The sequence below is a fragment of the Symphalangus syndactylus genome, chromosome 7 (assembly GCF_028878055.3).
Source record: "Symphalangus syndactylus isolate Jambi chromosome 7, NHGRI_mSymSyn1-v2.1_pri, whole genome shotgun sequence".
In the NCBI taxonomy this organism is placed as follows: domain Eukaryota; kingdom Metazoa; phylum Chordata; class Mammalia; order Primates; family Hylobatidae; genus Symphalangus; species Symphalangus syndactylus.
Window position 1 is genome coordinate 35,051,465 of NC_072429.2, and position 12,943 is coordinate 35,064,407.

Genomic DNA, 12,943 nt, shown 5'->3' on the forward strand with positions numbered 1-12,943 from the left:
CTGTATGAAGTGGAAAATTCATATCACAACTAAATGACATAATGTGCCTCTCTAATGTGAAGCACTGAATGACAGACATAAAGCAACCTACAAAAAGTGTGCTCTTCAAAAATGTCAATGCAATAAAAAAAAAAAAAAGATTAAGGAACAAATGCAGATTAGAAGAGACTAGAGACATGATAGCTAAATGCAATGTGTAATTATAGATTCCAGGTTAGACAAGGAAAAAAAATTACTGTAGGACATTATTGAGATAATTTCCAAATTTTAAATATGGATTATACATTATATTGCATCAACATTTCCTGAATTTGATAACTGTACTACAGAATGGAAGAGAATTCTTTATTCTTAGGAAATGCCCACTAAAGTATTTTAGAGAAAGAATTATACACATGTGGGCAAGTGGTGACAGCTGCTCTAGGTAAGGAGTATATAGGAGTTATTGTACTATTATTCCAAGTTTTCTGTAAGTCTGAAATTTCAAGTGTTTTTAAAGATATGCACAACCGTTGTTTCTTTTTTCATGTATTGGATCACTACAAAATAATCATTCCTACACATACCTCAGGAGCAAGGACAAACGTTTGCATGAATCTCCTCAAAGCCTGGTTGTTGTTAGAGAGAAGCCCCATCACCTGGACTACCACACCATCGTTTAGCGTGGCATGAGCATCAACATGGCGAATCTTGGTGTGGCAGTTGGTGAAGTTTTGTGACATCACTTTCCTGTGGATTTCCTTAAAAAAATAATAATAAACTGTGAATGCCTTAAAATTTAAATAACCTCCAACTAAAAAAAAACTTCCAACACAACACAGGTAAAGAGAATGTGCATATTTAAATTACAGGATATGCAGACTGAATTTTGATGTTTCTTTGTATACTCTATTCCCAGTGACCACACGAGTTTTTCAAATAACTGTCCTGAATTAACACTTTTCAAAGTTTAGAAAAGATGATCCCCATGCTAAAGCCAATTATCTTCCAACACACAAAAACTTTAGAATATATCATACAAAATTAACAAATCTGATATCACATAAGTATTTCAACAAATATATTAATCAAATAGTAATAAAACATATCAACTTCTACTATAAAGTTGAGAAATTTGATCTTTATCAGCAAATCTATTAAGTATGATCCACTTCAATTTTATGAGTTATTTTCTACCTGCTTAACAGCCTAAATAAGGCTTGAAATGCTTACTTTCTGTCCGTAGACTGCATCTGCTGGCTTTCCATTTGAATCCAATCCCCCATGGACGTAAGAAGAGTTCTTTCCATAAAATCTGTAAAATGGGAAGATGATTTGTCATCTTCAAGTATCTTAAGTTTATTTTTCACGTCTGATACTGGCAAACTTTTTTTTTTTTTGCGATGGGGTCTCATTCTGTCACCCAGGCTGGAGTGCAGTGATGCAATCATAGCTCATTGCAGCTTCGATGTGCCAGGGCTATGATCTTCGATGTGCACATTTTTTTTTTTTTTTTTGCTCTTGCTGACCAGGCTGGAGTGCAATGGTGCCTCAGCTTCCCAAAGTAGCTGGAACTACAGTCACATGCCACCATGCCTGGCTGATTATTTTTATTTAAGTAGAGATAAGGTCAACTATGTTGCCCAGGCTGGTCTCAAACTCACAAACTCAAGCAATCCTACCTGCCTTGGCCTCCCAAAGTGCTGGAATTATAGGTGTGAGGCACCGCGCCTGGCCCTGGCAGAAATGTTTTCTTTTTCATATTTGTATGCAATCATCTATCTCTCTATCCCCTACATGCCACTTGATCAACATTTGCTGAATGGGAATGGATTTGGTTCCCGGTTTCAGTGTAGGATGATACTGTTGGGAAGGATCTTGTAGTTTCATGTCAAGATGGCCACCAATACATAAGTTCCTATTTTCACTCGGGAAGAAAATGTGCGGTAGGGCTGGAACAGCTATATTCTCCATAGACTTCAAGTGTCCTTTTATTAATGTATCTGAGAATAAGCGTGAGCAGTTACCCTTAAACACCTAGCTATGCAAGTGGTTTTAGAAGTACTTTTTAACCATTTCTGCTGATGCAATTAAGAATGCCAGTCAGTTCCTCATAGTTTTCACCCATCTATGTCCTCCTTTGATCCATTTTCATTAAAACAGTATTCCATCAGGAAAGCAACACACCAAAATGCTCTAATCCAGGGATAACCACTATTAAGATTTGACATTTGTCTTCCAGATAAATACCCTTTTTTTTTTTTAAAGATAGAGTCTCATGCTGCCGCTCAGGCTGGAGTGCCATGGCGTAATCTTAGCTCACTGCGACCTCCGCCTTTTTTTGTATTTTCAGTATAGAGAGGTATCGCCATATTGGCCAGGCTGGTCTTGAACTCCTGACCTCAAGTGATCCGCCCACTTCAGCCTCTCAAAGTGCTGGGATTACAGGCATAAGCCACCATGCCTGGCCTATGCTTTTTTCTTTTTTTTTATTTTTTGAGACGGAGTCTCGCTCTGTCACCCAGGCTGGAGTGCAGTGGCGCAATCTCGGCTCACCGCAAGCTCCGCCTCCCGGGTTCACGCCATTCTCCTGCCTCAGCCTCTCCGAGTAGCTGGGACTACAGGCGCCCGCCACCACGCCCGGCTAATTTTTTGTATTTTTAGTAGAGACGGGGTTTCACCGCGGTCTTGATCTCCTGACCTCGTGATCCACCCGCCTCGGCCTCCCAAAGTGCTGGGATTACAGGCGTGAGCCACCGCGCCCGGCGCTTTTTTCTTTTTGTCATGTTTTATGTCAGTTTTATTCTATGGGGTAAAAAGAAATTAACCAAATACAAAAATACAAAAAAAGGCCGGGCACGGTGGCTCACGCCTGTAATCCCAACACTTTGGGAGGCCAAGGTGGGCGCATCACCTGAAGTTGGAAGTTCGAGACCAGCCTGACCAACATAGGGAAACCGTCTCCACCAAAAACACAAAATTAGCCAGGCATGGTGGTGCATGCCTGTAATCCCAGCTACTCGGGAGGCTAAGGCAGGAAAACCGCTTGAACCTGGGAGACAGAGGTTGTGGTGAGCCGAGATAGCACCACTGCACTCCAGCCTGGTCAACAAGAGCAAAACTCTGTCTCAAAAACAAAAAAAAAAAAAAACAAAAAAAAAGAGCCAGGCACAGTGGTGGTGTGCACCCATAGTCCCAGCTACTTGGGAGGCTGAGGCAGGAGGATCACTGGAACCTGGGAAGCAGAGGTTGCCGTGAGCTGAGATCTCACCACTGCATTCCAGGCTGGGTGACAGAGCGAGACTCCATCTACTAAAAATAAATAAATAAATAATACACACACACACACACACACACACACACACACACACACACGCTTAGCTGGGCATGGTAGTGCATGCCTGTAGTCCTAGCTATGTAGGAAGCTGAGGCAGAAGGATCACTTGAGCCCAGGAGGTCAAGGCTGTAGTAAGCTATGATCTCACCACTGCACTCCAGCCTGGGCAACAGAGTAAGACTGTCTCAAAAAAAAAGAAGAAGAAAGAAACGGTAAAAACAGCTTAGAGACTTGTTCTATCACTTAATAGTCATGTGCATTGTACCAGCAAATTTTTAACCCCTCTGAGTGTATCTGCAAAATGAAGTTAACTCTCTTACAATGCCTTACCTTTCACTAAAGATTTTTGTAATGATCAGGAGGAAATGAGAAAAAATGTTCTGGAAATTTTAAAGCCTTAAAAAAAAACCCAATTACACCTGTAATCTCAGTATTTTGGAAGGCTGAAGCAGGCAAATTGCTTGAGCCCAGGAGTTCGAGATCAGCCTGGGCAATATGTATAACTGTGTCTACAAAAAATTAGCTGAGCATGGTGGATTGCACCTCAGTCCCAGCTACTCAGGAGGCTGAGGTGGGAGGATCGTCTGAGCCCAAGAGTTCAAGGCTACAGTCAGCTGTGACCTTGCCACTGGCACTCCAGCCCGGGAGACAGCTGAGACTGACTCTTTCTCTGTCTGTCTCTCTCTCTCTCCACACACACACACACACACAAACACACACACGCACATGCACACACACACGAGATATATTCCATTGTCAGAGCAATGTCAAAACCAGTATTGAAAACATTCATGGCCGGGCGCAGTGGCTCACGCTTGTAATCCCAGCACTTTGGGAGGCCGAGGCGGGCAGATCACGAGGTCAGGAGATCGAGACCACGGTGAAACCCCGTCTCTACTAAAAATACAAAAAATTAGCCGGGCGTGGTGGCAGGCGCCTGTAGTCCCAGATACTCGGAGAGGCTGAGGCAGGAGAATGGCGTGAACCCGGGAGGCGGAGCTTGCAGTGAGCCAAGATTGCGCCACTGCACTCCAGCCTGGGCAACAGAGCGAGACTCTGTCTCAAAAAAAAAAAAAAAAAAGAAAACATTCATAAATTTTATTTTATACCTGATAATCATGTGGTATCCAATATGCAAGCTGGTCAATGTGTAAGGGAAAAAATAGTTCTGGTCCAGCAAATACACATTTTGAAACTTCCATGAAATTATTCTAACAAGTCCACGTAAATAGTTTTGTATAAAGCGACATTGTAAGAGAAAATAATAGAAGCAATCTATAGATCCATCATTAGGAGATTAAAGTACACTACATCTCTATACAAAACTGTGTAGCCACTAAAATTAATAGGTTACAAGTATTACCCTGAAAGATGACTCCAGATTATCAAGTAAGAAAGTTAAGACAGTATATTAAAACATGTTTCTATATATACAGAAAAATTGTTTTGCGGTTTTACTACTTTCATAATTTATGTGTTTTAATTTTCAATAAGCATGCATCATTTCTACTAAAGACACTCTAATTTTTTAAAGCGCATCAACACAGAAGTATGGTATTACAGAAACAGTCATGGATTGTCTTCAATACATTCTTATTTTTTACATCCACCTCAGCTCCAGCAATCTTTAATACATTCTTAATAAATAATGCATGACTATACTTTTACATTTCAATTGTTATTTTCCAATAATGTACAAGTTTGGATAACAGTTTAACTTTCAAAAATTATTTTTTGGGGCTAGGTGCAGTGGCTCATGCCTGTAATCCCAGGACTTTGGGAGGCCAAGGCAGCTCAATCACCCGAGGTTAGGAGTTGAAGACCAGCCTGGCCAACATGGTGAAACCCCATCTCTACTAAAAAAAAAAAAAAAAAATACAAAAATTAGCCGGGCGTGGTTGTGGGCACCTGTGGTCCCAGCTACTCAGGAGGCTGGGGCCGAAGAATCACTTAAACTGGGGAGGTGAAGGTTGCAGTCAGTCGAGATCGCACCACTGCTCTCCAGTCTGGACAACAGAGCGAGACTCTGTCTCAAAAAAAAATTGGGGGATATTTATATGTAAATAAGTATTATGCAACAACCCTACAAAAGCATAAGATGATGAGTGGGAGAATCTCAAAGATAAGTACCACATACTAATAGACAGCATTAGATGATGCAGGAGAAAAATGTCTTACCTATGCAGCATGTCCGGGGCCTGGTTCAGCAGTGTGTAATACTGTCTCACAAATTCCCGCCCGACCAGCAGGGGACTAGGCTTCTCCATCACCATTGCTTTGGTAAATTCAACCTGGGGGGAAAAGAGTCAAATATGTCCAAACCTGAAGGATCAAACACAGGGGAAAAGACTGAATCATTTAGCTGAAACCAACTCAGAGACAAGATCATTTCAGCAAGTCGTTTAAAACATGAACAAACATCATAAAAACAAACAGAGCCCATACAGACCAGTTGAGATTTTACACAAATGTATTGCAATCATATGAATACAAAAGGGGGAAATCATTATGAAGAATTCATCATTATCCCCAATATTCAAGACATAAGAACCTCAAAGTTATGTATTTCCAACATACCTCCCACCATAATTTTCTTGTTTTGTTTTTGAGACAGAGTCTCACTCTGTTGCCCAGGCTAGAGTGCAGTGGCGCGATCTCGGCTCACCACAACCTCCACCTCCCAGGTTCAAGCGATTCTCCTGCCTCAGCCTCCCTAGTAGCTGGGACTACAGGCACGCGCCACCATGCCCGGCTAATTTTTGTATTTTTAGTAGAGACAGGATTTCACTATGTTAGCCAGGCTGGTCTCAAACTCCTGACCTCATGATCTGCCCGCCTCAGCCTCCCAAAGTGCTGGGATTACAGGCGTGAGCCACAGCATCTGGCAATTTTCTTAAGTTATTAAACCCAATTAAGAGTGTTCCAGTTGTAAAGTTACAAGCACATTCTTATTTGAGGCAATATTAGATTCAAAGGCAATAATCTTAAACAACATAGCTTTGACATCCAGGGACAAACTATCACATTTTCTGGCCCATCTAAATCAGATAAACTTTTAGTATAGCATCTTTTAAAGGCACCTGTCCCATAAGAAGTCCAATTACCGTCAGCTATTACCAAAAAACACTTTCTGAATAAAAAACCTGCAATGAGCTCATCCTAGCATTTCATTCACGGGGGAAGAGATAAAATTATCCCAAACTTAAACATACAGGCAAACAGAGAATATGTACAGATTTAATTACCACAGAAAAGAAAGAAAAATTTTAGCTGTTTTTTTTTAAACAGGGGTAGACAAAATAGATTGATTTTGGTTGATCCATTTCTAAACAGGCAATTTGTGAAGATATATTTAGTCTCATCTAGTTCCATCTTTGCATTATTCTTGAATATCTACCCCAATTAGTATTTATTTCACCAATGCCTGTTATTGTCCCCAAAACTACAGCCACGAAGATCAGTATGAAGAAGCTTCCCAGTCATACTAGGAGTATTTTGCCTTCAGGCATGTGTATTGAGGGTATCAGTAACAATCTAGATCCTAAGTCTTAGACTAATGTACTTTAAAAGTTGGCTGGTCACGGTGGCTCACGCCTGTAATCCCAGCACCTTGGGAGGCTGAGGCAGGTGGATCATTTCGTCATTAGTTTTAACATTTTAAGAGTTTACATCATTTTGCAAATTAGGGTCTCAATTAGCATTTAATTTTCCAAACAGATTCTACTTTGAGTAGAGACTGTCAACTTCAGAAACATGCAACAGCTGTTACTCAAACCACATGACTAAATATGTATTTCCTTTTAGCAAAAAAAATGAAAGCATATTGCTTCACTACTTAATAAAAATCTAAGTCCTAAATTAAAATAATCAAAGGCTTCACCAATTCAACATTAGTCATGGTCAGATAAAACATATTGAATAAAGAATACAAGCTTTTTCCCAAATATTAAGTTTGTTAAGAGCAGAGACCATTTCTTACCCAACTTTTTAGTCCCAAAACTTAATGTCTGACACATAACAGACACAATTTTATTCAACCTTCTCACACAAAGGGAAGAGGTTACAATTTTATACTAGTAGAGTTGATTTCTGACCATCTAACTATCAAAACTGACTTAGCAGGTTTTCCAGCATTTAGATTAAGATAGCAGGCATAACACTGTTTAATTATTTAAAAATGTTTGAGATTAGTCTGGGCAACAACAAAGCAAGACCCTATCTCTGAAAAAATGAAGAAAAAAAAATTAGCTAAGTGTAGTGGCACATTCCTGAAAGTCTCAGCTACTCAGGTGGCTGGGGCAGGAGGAATGCTAGGGCCCAGAAGTTTGAGGCCGCAGTGAGCTATCATCATGCCACTGCACTTTGGCCTGGGTGCCAGAGCAAGACCCCATCTCAAAAAAAAAAAAAAAAGCATAAGAATAAATATAAATAAATAAAAGAATGTTGGCTGGGTGCGGTGGCTTACGCCTGTAATTCCGGCACTTTCGGAGGCCGAGGTGAGCGGATCACGGAATCAAGAGATCGAGACCATCCTGGCCAAAATGTGAAGCCCCATTTCTACTAAATATACAAAAATTAGCTGGCCGTGGTGGCATGCGCCTGTAATCCCAGCTATTCGGGAGGCTGAGGCAGGAGAACTGCTTGAACCTGGGAGGCGGAGGGTGCAGTGAGCTGAGATCGCACTATTGCACTCCAGCCTGTGCGACAGAGCGTGACTCCATCTCCAAAAAAAAAAGAATGCTTAGAAACTGATCAAAGACCACACACTGAAAGTTTAGTGAATAATTTTGTTATTCTCAGTTAAAAAAAAAAAATCTGGGCTGGCGCCTGTAATCCCAGCACTTTGGGAGGCCAACAGGGACAGATCACTTGAGGCCAGGAGTTGGAGATGAGCCTGGCCAACATGGTGAAACCCTGTCTCCCCTAAAAATACAAAAAATTAGCCAGGCATGGTGGCAAACTCAGGAGGCTGAAGCACGAGAATCACTTGAACCTGGGAGGCAGAGGTTGCAGTGAGCCAAGATTACACCACTGCACTCCACCGTGGGTGACAGAGCAAGACTCTGCCTTACAAAAAAAAAAAAAAAAAAATCTGTTTATTTGATCATTCACAGCAAAAAAAAAAAAAAGAAAACGTAAATTTTGGCAATTTGAATCTATATAGTGTAATAAAGCCTAAAAAATTGTCATCTCTCTGAAATCTTCATCTTTTCTGGCCCAAAAATAAAACACAAGCTATGAGAAATGTGAACACAATACCTCTTGAGAAAGAATTCTCACTCTTGTTCATCAACTCTCAATTCTATCAAATCTAAAAATAATTAAAGTAAGCAAATTTAAACAGATTAGTCACAGAAAGGCTGGGTGTGGTGGCTCACGCTTGTAACCCTAGCACTTTGGGAGGCCAAAGCAGGCAGGCAGATCACCAGGTCAGGAGTTTGACACCAGCCTGACTAACATGGCAAAACCCCGCCTCTAATAAAAATACAAAAAATTAGCCAAGCATGGTGGCGTGCGCCTGTAATCCCAGCTACTCAGGAGGCTGAGGCAGAAGAATCGCTTGAACCTAGCAGACGGAGGTTGCAGTGAGCCAAGATCACTCCACTGCACTCCAGCCTGGGCAACAGAGCAAGACTCCATCTCAAAAAAAAAAAAAAAAAAAAAGATTAGTCACAGAAAAGAATGTTTTGCCAGTTACTAATCCACTGTGACAGATATTTTATGAAATCTGTGAATTACCTCTGGGGGGGGGAATAATTTTTTTAAAAAATGTATGCATTATCATTGAAAACACATGCTAATATCAGAGGGGAAAAAAAAGAAAATATATGCTAAAAATTTCCAAGATTCTCCCTCATTTATAAACACTCTCAGCACACTAAGTCCTTTTCTAAAGAGGTTTTGAAAATTTCTACAACTAAGGACTTTGGCTGTTCCTAATATAACAGCATACACTAATGGATGTTGAAACATAAATATTCTTAAGAATGATATACACTGATACCAGTAAGATCTAGAAGATCATATTATTAAACATGACCTTGAGTTTACCAGTTCTAACTGAACCATCCGATTTTAAGACAAAGTTTAAGAGCTGTCAAAGGCTACCTTTAACATGAGTAAAATATGACAAATGAACTTTGAAACTGAGTGTTATCTTTAAATAGTGAATAAACATTTCAAAGACAACAAAAAGAAACCCCCAAAATTTATTTAACCAATTCTCACTAGGGAAAATTCTCCAACACCATTCACTTGCTGTGACCTTGAGCTAGTAACTTAATCTCTCTCACCTCAATTCTTCCATCTGTAAAATTAAAATCAGAATTATAACAACTAAGTGCCTAACAGTAAGCAAGAAATAAATGTTGGCTATTATTACTATCAGTATCAAAATTATTAACTATAATGAAGAAAACCATTTCTACATCCCACTCTCTTCTGTCACCTGGATGGATATTTTCCTTATTTTCCTAGAGATTAAAATGGAGAATTTCCTAAAGGAGTTTAAAAAAAAATCCCAAGCATTTAACATAAAACTGTATCTACCTTTTGGGTGAACTACAGTTGATCCTTCAACAAGGTGAGAATTAGGGGCATGGATAGCCCAGAGTTGAAAATCTGTGTATAACTTGACTCCTCAAAATTTTAACTACTAATAGCACACTGGTGACCAGAAGCTTTACCAATAATATAACCAATCATTTAACTATTTGTAGGTTATATTATATACTCTATTCTTACAATAAAGCTGAAGAAAATAAGAAAATCATTTGCAAAATACATTTACAGTACTGTATATGTTTATGCTGTCTGTTTAAAAGACAAATCGTCTCTGAAATGACAGGTAACCACAGCTGCAGACCTCAACCTATGGTACAGATCAAGCAATTTAATATTTCCTTGTAATGTCGTAACTTTTCTGTTTCTTGGGAGTGCTTTCAGCATCATTAGTGATACTTCGTATGGATCCCATGGTGTTATTCAAGGCTTTCAGTATTGTACTAAACATGATGAAAAATACTCAGTGAAGAGAAATCACTTTTTACTGCATTCAAATTTACTGGAGAGAAGAACTGCTCACATAAAGATGATTAGCATCACACAGTGTTGTAAGCAGATACTTGCAGCACAAGCACATTGCAATATTTACAGGAGGTGGCTAGGAAAAAATTATAGTACAGTATATACTAAGGTTAGTTTTATGCAGTTATAACTTAATACTGTATCTTTACATTGTTTACATTTCTCTTGACTGCAAATGGTGCCCTGAATGGTCTCCAAGTGTTTGTGTGGGTTCATTTTGATAAATTTTAACTCTGTAATAGATCTGTAATAGACTTGTGTATATTTTACAGTAGTAAATAACAGTATCCACATATATTTTATGCATTCATGACGTATCTTTTTCTTAATTTTTTTATTATTTCTAGGCTATTCAGTTTGTGAGCTTTTTCAAATTGTTACAAATCTCCAAAAAATATTTTTCCAATATATTCATCGAAAAAAATCTGCTCAAGTGGACCTGAGCAGTTCATACCCATGTTTGTTCACGGTTCAACTGTACTACATAACTTTCAAATTTTCCACTTGATCCCAAGCTTCCAGATTGCAAAGCAACTTCAAAGAAACTCCCCATCAATAATTGTGCTGAAGTTAACAGAAAAATGTTAAGGGTCTAAAGAACTATGAGCATTATCAGCCGGGCGCGGTGGCTCACACCTGTAATCCCAGCACTTTAGGAGGCCAAGGCGGGCGATCATGAGGCCATCCTGGCTAACATGGTGAAACCCCGTCTCTACCAAAAATACAAAAAAACTGGCCAGGCATGGTGGCGGCCATCCTACAGTCCCAGCAACTCAGGAGGCTGAGGCAGGAGAACAGAGTGAACCCAGGAGGCGGAGCTCTTGCAATGAGCCAAGATCCCACCACTGCACCCCAGCCTAGGCGAATGAGAAAGACTCCATCTGCTGGCGGCGGAGGGGGAAAGAACTATGAGCATTATCTTTCAATTTTTAACAGACAGATGAGCAGGGAAACATGAAGGCAGACCATACTCCACCTGCGTTTTTAATGGCAAAGCTCACTCTAACAAAATAAAAAGTAGCCAAATGCCTTCATAGCCCATTTTCAGTGCCAGTTTTATAATAAGAAAATATAATATCATATAATAAAAGATTAGTATCTAGAATGTATATAAAACTGCATACAAATCACTAAAAGAGTAACCCAAGAGAAAAACAGGCAAGTGAAATGGAGCAGCCAACTCTCAGGGAAGTACTAAATGGACAGCAAACAAAACAGAGTAAGTAACCAGGAAAATGCAATTAATAAAATCTCTCACTTCTCACGGGAGATAACCTTACAAGAGATGCACCAAAGTATTAAAATCTCAGTCAACACCAAACATTGGCAACCAAGTAAAAAAAGAGCCTACAGGACTGCTGAAGTTCTGAAGCCTCAACTGGTACAAGCACAGTGGAGAACAATTTTGCAGTTACCTAATAAAATCAAAAACACTCTGATGAAAATCTAGCAGTTCTCTTCTAGGTACATATACAAAAGAAACTCACCCAAGACAAAACAAACTCACACAAGACAAAACAAATAACTGCCACCTTATTTCTAAAGTACAACATTGGTAACAATCTACATGTCCATCAAATAAGGAATGGATATTAAGTTGCGGTTTATTCGCATTAGGGAAACCTCTATACCTAAAACAACCATATGAGAGCACTTTTAAGATTGAAAACAACTACTATTAATTGTGTCAGGTTAACTGAAGTGAATCAGGACTGTCCCTGGCAAACCAAGATGTATGTCACCCTATTTATGCCTGCAAGAAAGCGAGCACATAACTCAAAAACATTATTAAAAAGAAAAATCAGTTGCCAAATATGTACTGTGTGATAACATTACATATATTTAAAAGTGTTTTTAGTATACACAAATACCAGATATCATACATAGATACACAGGCTGGACATAAAGAGACAAATGGATCCACGAAACAGAATGGAGTTCACTAACATATCCACACGGACAACTATATTTCCAAGAAAAGTGCAAAGACAATTCTGTGGAAAAAGTATACTCTTTTCAACAACTGGTACTGAAACAATTAGATATCATATGGAAAAAACAAAAACAAAAACCAGAACCTCAATTCATGTCTCATACCACATACAAAATTTAACTCAAAATGCTTCAGTGTAATCAAAGTGTAAAACCCAAAACTAAACTTCTAAGGAAAACTTGCATGACACTAAGCAAAGATTTTAGACACATCAAAAGCAAATGAAAAAGAAAGCAAATTGATCAATCACTGCCTCAAAATTAAAACCATCTGCTCTGCAAAGACACCATCAAAAGAATGAAAAGGCAAGCAGGCAAGCCGCAGATTAGGAGTAAATATTTGCAAAGCATTTATCTGATTGATTGATTTTTTTTTTTTTTTTTTTAGAGGGAATCTTCCACTGTCGCCCAGGCTGGAGTGCAGTGGCGCTCACAGCAACCTCCACCTCCCAGGTTCAAGCAATTCTCATGCCTCAGTTTCTCAAGCTGCTGGGATTACAAGCAGGCACCACCACGCCCGACTAATTTTTGTATTTTTAGTAGAGATGA

General features: G+C 39.3%; 1 protein-coding gene across 8 annotated transcripts in view; it reads right to left on the reverse strand.

The window, feature by feature from the left end:
* G3BP1 (G3BP stress granule assembly factor 1) overlaps positions 1-12,943 on the reverse strand; it is a 34,680-nt gene that overhangs the window by 14,341 nt on the left and 7,396 nt on the right. For 5 of the 8 annotated variants that reach the window (XR_010121853.1, XM_055285556.2, XM_063643156.1 and 2 more), the window contains exons 2-4: positions 5,495-5,607; positions 1,213-1,294; positions 567-740 (exon numbers count right to left, since the gene is read on the reverse strand). Coding sequence is in view for 7 of the 8 variants with exons in the window: in XM_055285556.2 (XP_055141531.1) it covers positions 567-740; positions 1,213-1,294; positions 5,495-5,589 (351 nt within the window). In the remaining variant the exon portion in view is untranslated. Of the gene's footprint in view, positions 1-566; positions 741-1,212; positions 1,295-5,494; positions 5,639-12,943 lie in introns of all 8 variants that reach the window. The other 3 variants (XM_055285555.2, XM_055285558.2, XM_063643155.1) reach the window with 1 other exon arrangement.